General features: G+C 30.7%; 1 protein-coding gene across 2 annotated transcripts; it reads left to right on the forward strand.

The window, feature by feature from the left end:
- The first annotated feature begins 1,109 nt into the window (after nucleotides 1–1,109).
- Nucleotides 1,110–13,173, forward strand: LOC134683037 (uncharacterized). Of its 2 annotated transcripts, none has more exons than XM_063542058.1 (9): nucleotides 1,110–1,674; nucleotides 4,522–4,689; nucleotides 5,482–5,591; nucleotides 6,051–6,192; nucleotides 7,128–7,247; nucleotides 7,653–7,838; nucleotides 9,015–9,167; nucleotides 9,559–9,634; nucleotides 11,446–13,173. In XM_063542058.1, the coding sequence occupies exons 1-9, from the start codon at nucleotides 1,620–1,622 to the stop codon at nucleotides 11,786–11,788; spliced, it is 1,353 nt and encodes a 450-aa protein (XP_063398128.1). In that variant the 5' UTR covers nucleotides 1,110–1,619; the 3' UTR covers nucleotides 11,789–13,173. The 2 variants fall into 2 exon arrangements, with proteins under 2 accessions (XP_063398128.1, XP_063398129.1); XM_063542059.1 differs by lacking the exon at nucleotides 11,446–13,173 and adding an exon at nucleotides 10,828–10,937.
- The last annotated feature ends 1,500 nt before the right edge of the window (nucleotides 13,174–14,673 follow it).

Genomic DNA, 14,673 nt, shown 5'->3' on the forward strand with positions numbered 1-14,673 from the left:
TCAATTTTTGAATATCGACTTTTTGTAATTTGGATATACTTACGTTTTAGTATGTCACAAATCAAATGTGAGAAATTCGGTGAAAATTCATTTAACAGTTAATACCCCATTAAAAAACAATTAAGGTGGTATGGGTGTCTTTCGCCATCTTGGATTGTGAAAAACAGAGAATCTAAGGTCCACATTTTCTATCAAGTTAGCAAAATTTGATGCAGGAATGCAGATATTTAATGTGAATTTTCCTTTAAAAGAACCAATTTATAAGAATATAACTTAGAAATACTAACCATTTTTCCAAGTGTAGATTATTTTTGGTTGTTTTTGAAAATTTTCAAATTGGCATTTTAAGGGGAGGTAACTCTAAAACAGTGCATTTTCTGAAGGACTCTTCATGAAATTTTCCTATTTTGTCTTTTAGACTGAAAAAACGTACGGTGACCCTATCTTTTCTTTTGATATTCTCAAAGCATTGTCTGAAAGCAATCTTTTCCTAATTTATTTTACAATTCTATCATTTTGTTTAGTTTCTATTCACAAAATGTTGTTTTTTCCTGTATAATCCATACAAAATTTGTCATTTTGTCACAACCTGTAGCTTGAGAAAATGCACGGTGACCTATCATTTTTATAATATTTTTGAACATGTATCAATAGATACTACATTTTGACAAAGTATGAACAAATTCTATCATTTTTATTTTAGACTCCCATACCACCTTAAGTTAAAATGTAATCTGCTGTTACAAACTTAGGTATCAATATTTTTAATTGGTTCGATCATGCTGAATGTCAAATACCTCACTCAGTATGTGGAACATAAATAATAAGCAAGATATTGTAGACGAGATAAATGAATTTAAAACATCCATTAAATACTTTAGAATACAATATTTTTAGTTAAAGGAATTTTGTGGCATATATAGCTTTTATTCCTATCATTTAAAGATGTATTAAAAAAGGAAAATAAGGGAGAAAATGCGTTTTATTTAATTTAGATATTGTTTATTTATTTGTTCATTGTTAATATTTTTTTATTAGTTTGTTTTCTGATTTTTATTTTATTTTTATTGGGGAGGGGTCACTAAATGTTTTTCGAACAAATGTTTTTTTTTTCTTTAAATGACAAGAAAGATTGTACATTTCTATGTTAAACATCGTCGGAATATCCGTAAAGTTATAAATTGCATGTAATACAATAAAACAAACTACTTATATTTGCCATAATCGCAAAGGTGTACGCACGAAGACTGTATGAATCACATGTTTTCTGAATAAATTATATATTTAAACCTTGATCTTTTTTACAGGTAAATTTCATCTCTCATGTATTATTCCGGACACGAGAAAAAGTACATGTGAACATTGTTTAAGCATATGATTATCAAACATTATAACCTGCAAATAACATATAGGCCTAGTGTAAACCTTATAGGTTTATGAGTGTACATCTAAGTGATGACAAAAAGACGGATGTAGCTGTCAATATGTAAAGTATTATGTGAAAGTGGTACTTTCTCAATTGCTTCCGTAGTAATGACAAGTATTGAGAGTTCAACGATTGTGTGTCGTTTATATTGTAATTTGTGAGCCATGTTTGTCCATTAAAGATGTAACGAGTCATGTATTTTTTGTGGAGCCTCACTATTTTCTGTGTATATATAGTTGATTCTAAAGGTAAGTCTTGGCGATGTAAATGCATGAAATTTAAGCTATATCTTCTGTTTACTCTTGTTAACACATCGCCAACTTAACATCGTTTAATAAAACAAAACATTTACTTTTTTTCTCTGTTCACACTATTTTGAACAGATCGAGCCCTGAGACAAAGAGTATTTTAAAAAAAAAATGAATGATATGTTAAGAGTAGCGTCTAGCGCTAAAATCTCACGTGCGGTGTAGCATTAAATATGTTGAGTTCTGCTTAGCGTCCAACGCTGGAAATACATAGCCCTGTGCTGAAGATGTGGAAAACCTGAGATGGAGATGTAAAAGCAATTAATGTAGATGTAAAAAGTAAAATCACAAAAATACTGAACTTCTCAAAAAATTCAAATCGGAAAGTCCCTGATCAAATGACAAAATCAAAAGCTCAAACACATCGAACGAATGGATAACAACTGTAATGTTCCTGAATAATAAAAGGCATTTCTATATGTTGAAAATGGGGTGTTAGACCTGGTTTAATAGCTGACCAAAACTCTCGCTTACTAGTATACGACAGTTGCATCAAATTCCATGTAAACGCAAGCGCTGCAAATGGGATTTTCAGCATTTTTGATAAGACAAAAATAAAACCGCGTTAATCCGAGCCCGGTGGATTTATATGTATATGATTTAATTTTGGATGTAACGGGTCTTCTGATTGGCTGACGTTATTTTGTTATAGGCCAATAGACATAATTTAGCTATGTGACCGTGACGTCATCAACGTTTCGTCATGGTTTTTTATGGTTTAAAATGGAGTTTAGAATTAAAATATAATAAATGATTGTAATATGTTTTCTGTCTATTCGAAATAACATAAAAAATGTGATGCACACTGTTAAATAACCCGCTACGCGCGTTATTCAGTGTGCACCAGATTGCTTATGTTATTTCTTCATAGACAGAAAAAATAGTACAGTCATTCCTTAAATATATTTAAGTGTTGGTGTAGATTAAAAATTGAGAGTATAGCTGTAACGTTTACGGCTGGAGATGCAAAGACCGGCGTTATATTGGTCAAGTCCAATTCTGTAGATATAACGCGTTGTGCTAAAGATTTAAACCACAGTGCTGCAATGATTAATCCCGACGCTAAATATATTTTGAAAAACATAGCCATTATCATATCCAGAGATAATTTTGGGGTCCTTTATAGCTTGTTGTTCGGTGTACCTTGACCTATAATGGTTTACTTTTATAAATTGTTATCTGGATGGAAAGTTGCCTTATTGGCACTCATACCACATCTTCCTATATCTACTAACCGTTTCATCTCTAGAGACATATTTTCTATCTACAGCGCTTTACCTCTACATTTTTATCTACAGCGCTTCACCTCTACATTTTTATCGCCAGCCGTTAATCCCCAGCGCATTATTGTTTACATATATTGTTAGCGCTAAGCGTTCTTATGGAGTACTTGACTTTCCCTCTCAAACGGCGGACTTGAGTTCTACAGGGATAGATATTTCGTTTCCAGTGCTTGATTTTAAATTTCCAGATTATCCAAATCTACACCTCGTGACTTGATCTATATACATCGGTTGACTTTATAATTAACGCGCTGAAAGTTACAGATACAGCACTTTACTTCGACGCTGTATATAACATCTCAAGTACTCAACTTTACATCAACTCTATATTTTTGTAACTGCCTACAGCGCTTGAATTATGACCTTTAATGCAAATGTCTACAGCTTCCATATTTCATATATAAACAGTAATAGACTTGACATCTACAACACTGTATGTTTGATCTTTAGAGCTAGACTATTGAGTTACCAGCGAAAAATCTTATTTTTTTCATCACTAGATTTTAGACTATAAACTTTACATCTACATATTGACCCAAAATACACATCTTTTTATTTGTATCAGACCATCAGTTTTCCAGGTTTCCGTAATATGTTATTCCCTAAGTTTATAAATTGTATTATATAACCATCGCATTTGTAAGAAATACATGGAAAAAATACTAAAATTTCCTTACAATTGTTATATTTGAGATGATAAATTGAAAGATGAAAGCACAAATAAATGTCTCATACGTCTGTCATCTAAACATTTATCTTCTTTTAATATATCTATATAAAATATTACGCCAATAATACTCTTGTAGTCAACACTTATATTTTGACATGAACGATCATCAATACGTTCTGTTTCTGTAAATTTATTGATTGTTAAATGCTAAATTATTCAATTTATTTATATTTCATATTCCCAGGGACAGTTAGCTCACTGTATAAGAGATGACCTAAGCCGTATTTTAGATTTTTGTTATCAGTTCTCCTCAACATCGTTTTTCATTCAGCGTTCTAACTGGTTTAATTAGTGCACCACTAATGAGTCTTATGTAGACAAAATGCGCGTTTGAAACAATAAATTATAAGCGTGGTTTGTTTGATAAGTGTGTTCTTCTATATATTATCTTCTTTGGTGACTGAAAATCAAATTGGATATTTTATTATTTGGTAAAGAGTGGAATTTATGTCCTGATCCTTAAATTTATTGTTTGAAAACTGAAGAAAGCAAACCATTCTTCATATTTGATTTACGTTTTAGTTCGACGCATGCGTTCTTTCTTTTCTAGTTTATTTACTTCTTCCAAAAGATTATTTTTTTGGTTATAGTTTAAAAGATATAACTTTCCAATCGAAAGTGTCTGGGTCTTATTAAAGGTCATAGTTGTAAAGTTTTTATTAAGAACACGCAGAATTTTACATTTACTAGGATAAGTCCAATTTTCTCTATAACATTCCCTCTTTCATGACTTTCATCGTCATGTGTTTAATAAACGTTGTTAATTCTTTACAGTAAAGACCAATGAGGCATTTGTCACAAATAACAGTTTTACATGGATGCAGGCAAAATCAAGTTGTAAGCTGATTGGACAAGATAGTAATGTAAAAACAGCTTCTGATGTGATACAGACAGTATGGATAGACGCAAAAGCTACTTATTCCCCATGGATAGAATACTTAGGTATGTGCATATTAAATTATCTCAATGATGAGGATTTCACAATCTCTTACCACATAATTAAAGCAAATTTCGGTTTATGTAGTGGATAAAACTACTGCAAAAAGTAAAATAAAACAATTACCGAACTCCAAGGAAAAATCAAAAGCTCAACACATCAAAAGAATGATTATCAACTGTCATACTCCTGACTTGGTACATTATTTTTCTTATGTAGAAAGTGATGGATTTAACCTTGTTGTATAGCTAGCTTAACACCTCACATAAAGGGCAGTGGCATTAAATTTCATTATATTGAGAACGATGTGTGAACAAAACAAACAGGCGTTATAGATAAAACGTTAATAAAAAAGTGTAGAGCAGCCAAGATCTGTGCAAGGGCGAATAATAATGTGGATTCATTAAAATTCGTTGTATACCAATTTTCGATGATTTCATTTGAACAGGGGAAGCAAAAATTTAAATGTTCAACGAATTACTAACTTTTTAAAAGGAATGTATGCACACTTTGACAGAACCACGAAATTTTATATCCATGAAAATGCAGGTTTTCCTCAATTCACAATATTTTGTATCCACGAAAATAAATGAACCCACAGTATGCGAAAACTGATGAAACAAGCACTAGAAAAAAACCTGAGTTACAATGGACAAATATTTTTTCAGACTGTTGATATATTATATAAATCTTTCCTTACAGGATCCTCAAGCATGATTAAACCTATCAATTGTCGATTAAATTTCATTTCGAACAGAAAATTTAATGAGGAGCTTAATTCTATGTTTTTTCATCAGGTTGCTTTCAAGTCAACAGACAGAAAAAGGCGTTTTCGTACGTAACAGCAGGAAAACAAGTCCATGAGTGTTTGCAAATTTGCAGTGATTATCAGTATATAGGAATCCAGGTAGTCTGAACTAAATAGCATAATAAAGATAGCTTTAAGAAATAACTATAATAATTTGGTCCTTTTTAGTTAATCATTTTACCCTCCACGTTTTTCTGGTCTTAGAATTCAAAAAGTTTATATGCTTTCCTGATGAAGATTAAATTGAAAAAAGCACGTTGGACGAATAAATTGTATACATTGTAGATATTATATACAAAGTTCTATAAACTATTTAAATCTTAAGGAATATATTTTCTTCATGCAACACACCGATTCCTTGTCTGGCTTTGGTTATACTTCTTTTTCTTTTATGTGTAGCAAGTATCTTCAACTTCGTACTTTATTTGAACTTTATAAGTGTTTTATTCGAGCGACAATAATGAGTATTTTTCAGACGAAACACGTGTCTGACGCATACACAAAATTTCCCTCGGCGTTCAGTATTTTTGTAATTTTACTTGAAACATTTTTTTACAGCAAACCCGATGTATTTGCCCGTTATCAAATTCTATAGTAGAAATTAATGATCAAAGATGCGAATCGAAGACATGTGTTCAAGACAATGATGGTTTGTGTGTAGATGATAATGAAGAAGTTATGTATGCTGTATATAAAAAGGGTTTGTTGTTTATCTTTATTCATTCCTCACAGCTACCACAAAACATATACAATTATATAAGAAGAAAAAAATTGGACAAATAGCAAAATATTGAATAAAATAAAGGCAACAGTAGTATACCGCTGTTCACAACTCATAAATCCATGGACAAAAAACAAAATCGGGGTAACAAACTAAAACCGAGGGAAACGCATTAAATATAAGAGGAAACACATTCACCGAACTTCGTTTAATCGTGAATTAAAAATTGTTCATTTTTGAATTGATTAAATATATGGAATTTTATTCAAAACTAGTAAAAACTTATTTTTAATGCTCATGTGGTATCAGTGTCGATTGTAAAACTAATGCGAAACAATGACAATTCTGAACTCAACCCTCCAAAATATTTCCCTTAAGTTAACCAAATATTATTCTTAACAATTACTGCTTCTAAATAATAACTCCTGTTAACCAAAAGATGATCTAACACATCTGTATTCCACAATTTCACTGTAATTATTATATGTTTCAGACATCTTTTAGTTTCGTATATAGTGTATTCCATACAACAGTTGGGACAGTCTAACCTCTCTTTCGAACTGTCAAAATAATCTATCATAGAACTGTTTCACCGGAGAACTCTTAGAATCACTTTAGACTTTTTTTTATTCAAACGTATTCTAGAGTACAAATATACTATATAGATTAGAACTGTCCTAAAATAAAGGATGAAACCTGTTTCTTTCTTTACTGTGTCATTATAACTGATCTAGGGCACTTCTCCTAGCATTTCCGAATATTTCAAAAGCGGTTTTATCTGTACGACAAATTGAATTTAAAACAAAATATCCAGTAAATCAACGATACATATAAAACGATTCTGTGCACATATTTTTCACTTTCTTTTGGCCAACAACTAATTAAAAGATAAATGTGTTACTTATTTGTTTTAGTATCAATTGAATCAGAGGTAGGAATAGGGAACTGCTTGACAATGGTAGAGAACAGTGCTGGGACAGACTTTTATTGGGCAAACCGCTGTGATTTAAGATTATACCAAGTTTGTGAACATGGTAAGATCAATGTAAAATTAAACAAATAGTAAAAATAACAAGTTAAATAATCAGACAGGGCATTGTGTGTCTTATTTATCAAGTTTGCTTATGAGTAAAAATTTCAATGTGCAAATAATAGTTTAAAATAAAAATTCCAGTACTTTTAATCAATGACATCCTGGCTGAAATAAATGGATTTCTTTTGTTATTCATTTTATAATATTGTTCGGGGGTTTGTTCTTTTATTTGCACTTGTTGTTCAATTTGCTGTTAGATAAGCTAGCCGTATTATTTACGTTGTCTCAGTACCCAGTTTTTTATGTTGTGTTTTTAAATCTGGTATGTGTCTTTTCGTCGTTTCTTGTTGTTCATAAATCGTATTTTTTGTGCAATTATTTTTTTTATTATTATACTTCGTTATAGAAAAGAACAAGACTGGCATACAAACGGCGGAGATAATTCATGATATATGGACACTGTCTCACACGCACTGTTCTAGTGGCAAACTAGGATTGTATTCTGTTACCAATCTACAAAAGCTGCAGCTTATAAGCAACACGTATTATTGGCTAGGTGATATCAGACGTCCTACATATACATTTTACAGCGGTATGTTATTTTTGAAATTATATAAAAAGAATAGGATTTCAGTTTTGAGATATGTCATTGAATGTACTTTCCAATATCTCTCAAACAAACAAAACAAAATAAATTGAAAGTACCACGCTACAATTATTACGTCAAACGAGTTTTTGAGGATTTACTTTCAGAAAAAAACCATTCAAATCGTACATTGCCCAAATCGTACATTCAATGACATATATATATATCTCATGACGGTATAAAGGCCAAATTCATCTACCCAGTGCTTTTATATGTTATTACCTTTCTAAAACATTTTGCGGCTGAAATGCCTTTAATGATTTCTTTCATCTGGAACCGGAGCAGTATATGTGGGAAAATAGATTTTGCGTCAATAATGATATAAAGTTCACCATTTCCCGTGTTTTTTGTTCACGAAATAATAATATTCAATGTTTCATTTTTATTTGAGATCATTTATAAAACTAGATATAAGAAGATGTGGTATGACTGTCAACTCTCCATCCACATCACAATTTATGAAAGTTAACCATTATAGGTCAAAGTACGGTCTTCAATATGGAGCCTTGGTTCACACTGGCTAAGAAATTTCTAGTGTAAAGCCATTCAAACGGGAAAACCAGCGGTCTAATCTATATAAAAATAAGAAACAAAAAACCCTTATGAACCAAACGACTGAACATGAGAATCTTTAAGTGAAATTTAAAAACAAAGCCAATTTAGTGTGCAGATTTGCAATTTAATAACATTTTTAATGCAATCCTCAAAGACTCTTTTCTGCAACATAGGTTTGAAGGTATACCTCTGATATCTTTATAAATTTGCAACATTTATGACTTTTTTTGTGAAACCATTGAATGAGACTTATTTGCATTTACCAGAGATGAGTTGATAAGTTTTGCCTATTTTGTTTCTGGTAGGATCTGGTATAATGTCTTTCTTCAGTGTAAGATTTGTTTACGTACCTTTGGAATCCGATATCAATTTTAAGAAAACTATCTGAAAAATAACAGCCCCCTACTTTGTGTCTTCTGTTTTCCAACATCTGCTCAAATTCTTATTTGGTTAAAAAAAAATACCAGGCTGAGCGTATAATCTATAATTACATATACACCGTGATAACTATTCTTAAGGAAAATAATGATATCTATTTTGATGTCTACATATTCAAAATGTTTTAAGACATAACAAGTTCACGAGATCACTGTGTAGCTGCCATAATAGACAGAAGTGGTAATCTAGAACGATATGTAGAAGATTGTAATAAATCTTTGCCAGCGTTATGCAATCACCCTGATGTAACAGTTCCTACAGGTGGTTTAGAAGTAGAACGCGGTATGTATGATAATTAAATGAATCAATTATGATACGACAAATTGCATACAAGACTTTACCATAGTAATTAATTTCACCAGAAAATTTATCTTGTCACCGATAACCGATAACACACCATGACTGTAATAATAATAATAATAATGATTGATTGGTTGTTGGTTGCTTAACGTACAGTGGCAAATATTTCATAGTAATGATAATAATAAAATAAAAAAGAAAAGAAAAAGCAAATGAGGTAAAAAAAAAACATCCGCAAAATGTACTCCAAGGTTCACAATTTTTCCGTATGCAAGATGTAGGCCTGAATACAAAATAATTCTGGTAATATTTTACGTGAGACTAATAAGTAACATAATGATGTGAGATTTTACATGTGGTGTTTACTTTGTAGATCATATTACCTTAATAGTAGTTCTTATATCAGTAGTAGTTTTTGCTGGATTAGTACTTGTCCTTTTATGTATGAGGTAAGTACAAACCCGAACAATAGATGCTTTATATTGTCTCAAATCAGGACCTTTAATTAAATTTACAGACTGTTGTTCATATGGTAATCAATGTTTGAATCTCAGCTAGAGTCGATACTTCATTTGATTCGTAGGCTTTGGTTATATTCTTTTAATCCTATACAATACACCTTCTATGTTAATTATGTTAAATCATGATTCAATACATCGAGATAATTTAAATATCATTAAATTCAAAATACTGTAAATATGATTCTTGTGTTCTTTCTCCCGTCGTCATATTTTGAGTTTGAATTATCTCGCCAAGTGATGGATACTTAACAGGAGACGTTCAATTTGTTGACATAATCAATCTGCTACATTTGGAGGTCATGTCTTTTTTTTGTTATCATAATTTGTAAATCAATAATTGATTTGAGAGATTTGTACATCTAAATCTACATTATTTCCCTTAATTTCAATATGTTGTAGATAACAAGAAAGCATATGCTTTGGAAAATTAAAAAGATCAGAAACAATTTTGTTTGTTCGTATATATATAGTTCAAACATGTCTTTCTTCTAGCAATATCAGCTATAATCGTATTGTCACACGAAGAGTAAGATCATATCATACTTCCGGATCAATTGGAATTATTCAGATCTTTAGTCAAGAGTCATGTTGCCTTCTTTGCGCATTTTACTTGTAAAGTTGTGTCATTTCTATGCAGTATCCTTGTTTTTGGTTCATGAAAAATATTACTAGATGAAAAACAACCATAATTGCAACAACGAATACAACAAAGATGTGATTTTAGCAAAACGCTTAACTTTTATAATCACTTATTTGATTGAGTTTTTGTGGATACATATTTGAATTGTCAATGAAATATCATTTTGATTAAGCACAACTATTGATCGATTTCCTTTGTAGCATTCATGAATGTTATTTTGGCTGCATGTTTTACGTAACAAAAAATAATAATGAGAAATGTGAATAATATATGTATTAGCTTTATATATATTTCTGCTTGTTCTTACTTTTATACGAACTCGGACATCCACATTTGATAATTGTTAATGGACCATTTAAAACAAATTGCCCACTAGGTCTATATATTTAATTTTATGTACCAATCATCCTTTAGTCTTAAATCTACCAATCCAAGAAGACTGCATTGCTATATATATTAAAATCAGCCATTTTGTCTTCAGTTAAAATAGTGAAAATTATACCTTAAGCTGACTTGTGCTGAAAATTGCAACATACCGTTATTTGGATAAAGAACGGACTGGTTCACAGTGTTCCGACAGCACAAAACAGGTATTTACGTTTGGTGAAATCTCTTCCATTTCAAGTTAAACAAGCTTTTGTAGAATAAAAAGTACATTCTGCAGGGGTTCGACTGTTAAAATAGGTCCAGAAGTAATTATTTCATACAAAAATGCACCAAATATTTATCACATTTTGAAAGTAATATTTACGCATAAGAACTATTTAAAACCTGCTGATCTGTCACCACAAATTGATGTATCCTTTCACCTGATAATTTCTTTTTCAATATATGCATTACATGATCTTGAGGGTAGCCTTTAAATTTGTAAAAAAACAAAATTGGGAATCAATTGTCAGAGTTCGTATATCATATATGTATTTTTAAAGTTACTATACAAATATGATGTGGTTGAACCTCAGAGAGAGAACTTGATGGAAAGAATGATAACATTGATAAAATAATGCTTAATAACATCAATTAACTTAACATATTATCTAATGATATGCATTAAGCAAATATTATTTCACTATCAAAATCTTTTTTTATTTTATTTTAGGATAAAAAAGAATCATTCACACCGCCTTCATTCAAAACATCCTTCATCAAAGACTATTGATAGTGATAAAGCATATGCTGAAATCAGAAAGCCAGATACAGATCTCAAGCCCATTTCGAACATTTACAGTGTACAGACACAATCGGAATATGATCACATTAATCATTGCAAAAATGGGACAGAAAATAAAAATGGAAATATTTATGACATTAATAATTCTATTGAAGAAAGTGAAGATCACTATGATCATACAAATACAAAGGAACATGACAAACAGTTTGCTGTTAACTCGGGAGATTATGTGCAAATATCAGTTCGTATAAACGAGGTGTCTCCCTTATGAAGCGTATTTGTATTTTAATGATACAAAGTATACAAACATATCGAAACAGGTCTTAAGTAACATGTTGATGACTTTATACTTTATGATCAGTTTGGGCCGCTAAGCTCTGATTCGTTTATTACCAGAGCATTTAATAGATCATTTATTCTGACCAAAAGTAAACGTTTTACAGCTTCATTTGATAAATATGGTTTCCAACGATATTCTTTTATTCAAATTAAACCCAAGCGCTAGCTACATTTTTATAGTTATTGGCATAATTTTGTGTTAAACTGAAAATTTAAATACAGTAACTTCAAATGTAACATTGAACACGAAAAAGTATTCATACAGGATACAAAATTATATAAAACTGGAAGCTTTGCATCGTCTGTCGAAAATACCATACGTGGTCCTGACTGTCCTTTAAAAGTACGAAACTTTAAAAAAAAAATGGTTTTGTAATTGTCAGTAATTTGACTCGCAGTATTATTCTTTTCTTTTATATTCATCTATATTTTAGAGTGATTTTGTCTTATACACATGTATAATGATAAAAGCACTTACTTTTCTATCATCATAAGTTTTATTATCGTTAACCTAAAACGTTGGTGTGAATCTTAACAAGGGGACATTTGTCATTGCTCTTTTTAAATTCCTTAGAATCAATGGCTTATCAAAGGCGTAATCTTGCAAATCATAAAAAAGGTTTTGTTATTACTTCATGGTTAATCCATAGTCCACTTTTTAATTACAATCGATGCAATTTGGAAGACAAAATAGTCGTAATAGGTTTAAGATATACGATACAATCATATCATTTCCCCCTGCATTACATGAACTAAGCGTGATTTTCATTCTTTTATTTGCGCTTACTTAAACAGGACACGTGTCCTACCAAATAGAAGGTAAACTGTTGAAAACATGTATACACTTTGGATAATATTATAAAAACATGTATTAGCTTTATTCTTCAATATGTAATTCACACATTCAATGATTTAGACTTTTGATTATTATTCGATGTAATATCAAATAAATTATGGTTGACACTTAAATACAGCTCAAGACGACAATGCGTATTGTTTTTTGTTTTTTTCAGTTCCCTGGAACTTTCTTTTTTATGCCAAATATTAATCAATTAATAACTGATTGTTAATCAACCGGAATTTTTTTATCGTACATAAAACAAATGTTTGAAAAAGGATCAAATACATTGACGACGGTAAATCTACTATACAGCGATATGTTTGAAAAAATTACAGAATAATAGTTTTATTTATCATATGGTTTAGAAGTCATATCTGATCCCTTGTGTATCAATCAACTAGAAATCTTTCTTTCGTTTATGTAAGCCGCTGTTTCTTTAAGGAAACGTTTCCTCGATAACGCCAAAATACAGAAAACGATTTATATTTATCTATATAAACACGACGGGTGACACTAGTTGAGTAGTAACATGTTATCCGACCACTGAACTTGACTTTTGTTGATTGAGTTTTCTGTATATTGATGTATAGACTGTTTGATCTTCATCAGGTAATGCATGGTAAAAATTTAAATAATTTAATTTACACTATTTTGGAAATATATAAAGGTGGATTATAAATCGTACATACATAGCAATGTGTACAATTTATGTTATCTAACAGATATGTAAAAAAAAAATGAATCCTGGTATATTTGATGAGAATTGTAAAAAAAAATCAGTGTTTTTATGACCAAGACCTCCGTATTTCAAATACACACACACTACAAAAAGAATTAAATACGGATATAACCGACGAAATTATGATGAACTCTATAGGGGGCATATATATATGACATTATAAGGCGTGGTTTTCAACATTCAATTCAGAGGGTCGCTAACTTTAAAACCAGGTTTAATCCACCATAGTTTACATAATGAAATGCCTTTACAAAGGGAGGAATATGAAAGTTGTTTTCCCTTCGTTTGTTGTGATTGAGCTCTTGATTATTCAATTTGATAAAGGACTATCCGTTTTGAATTTTCGAGAAGTTCTGTCTTTTTGTTATTTTACTTTTCATCAGATTAAATTTCAAGTAGACATAATGGAATATACAGAGTTAAAAACAGGGTAAAACACGGAGAAAGACACGATAAACATTACCTTCTAAAGCTCTGATCACTCTTCAGACACTTTCAAAGATATGTTACTTAGCTTGAGTTAAATAAATGGAACAGTAGTTTAAATGTGTACAAAACTCATTTATCAAGACAGGCTTTTATTAGGAATGCTTTTACTCATAAAGGAGCGAGACTTCGCGTGTCCACTGGAAAACATCTCTATCTATCATGTATGCAGTACACAACTTTCTAAACCTGACAAAATTCCTCGATAGTAATGTGATGCAGATTGAAAATTGAGGGTTTGGTTAAATACTATGAAAACATGTCTCTTTTTGAGTCAATGCCTTCAATAATTTGCTGGGAAGTGTTTGTGTTAAAATGTATAATTGCTAGTTAAATCTCAATACATGTAATCAATTGAACCTATAGATTTTTTTCAAACTATTAGATCGGTCCTAGCATTTTTCTGAAAACATTTCACAATCTGAGATATATTATCGCTATGAGTTGGGCTGACTGATGGTGAGTTGACAAAATTCACACCGTTTGTAAAAAATCTAGACTGCAGTTGGCAATCGTAAAAGATTTAAAAAAAAGTTTGTCTATTTATTTGTCTCAAAGTCACTTGAAATAAATGCATCAAAATATATTAAAGAATATTGAAGAACTATTTAAAAAAAGTAGAATAACAAAAATAACAAACTCCAAGGAAAATTCATAGCAGAAATCCATAATCAAATAGTAAAATCAAACGCATATACACATCAAACGAATGGAAAACTGTCATATTCCTTGCTTGCTTAAAATCAGTTTC

The sequence above is a fragment of the Mytilus trossulus genome, chromosome 9 (assembly GCF_036588685.1).
Source record: "Mytilus trossulus isolate FHL-02 chromosome 9, PNRI_Mtr1.1.1.hap1, whole genome shotgun sequence".
In the NCBI taxonomy this organism is placed as follows: domain Eukaryota; kingdom Metazoa; phylum Mollusca; class Bivalvia; order Mytilida; family Mytilidae; genus Mytilus; species Mytilus trossulus.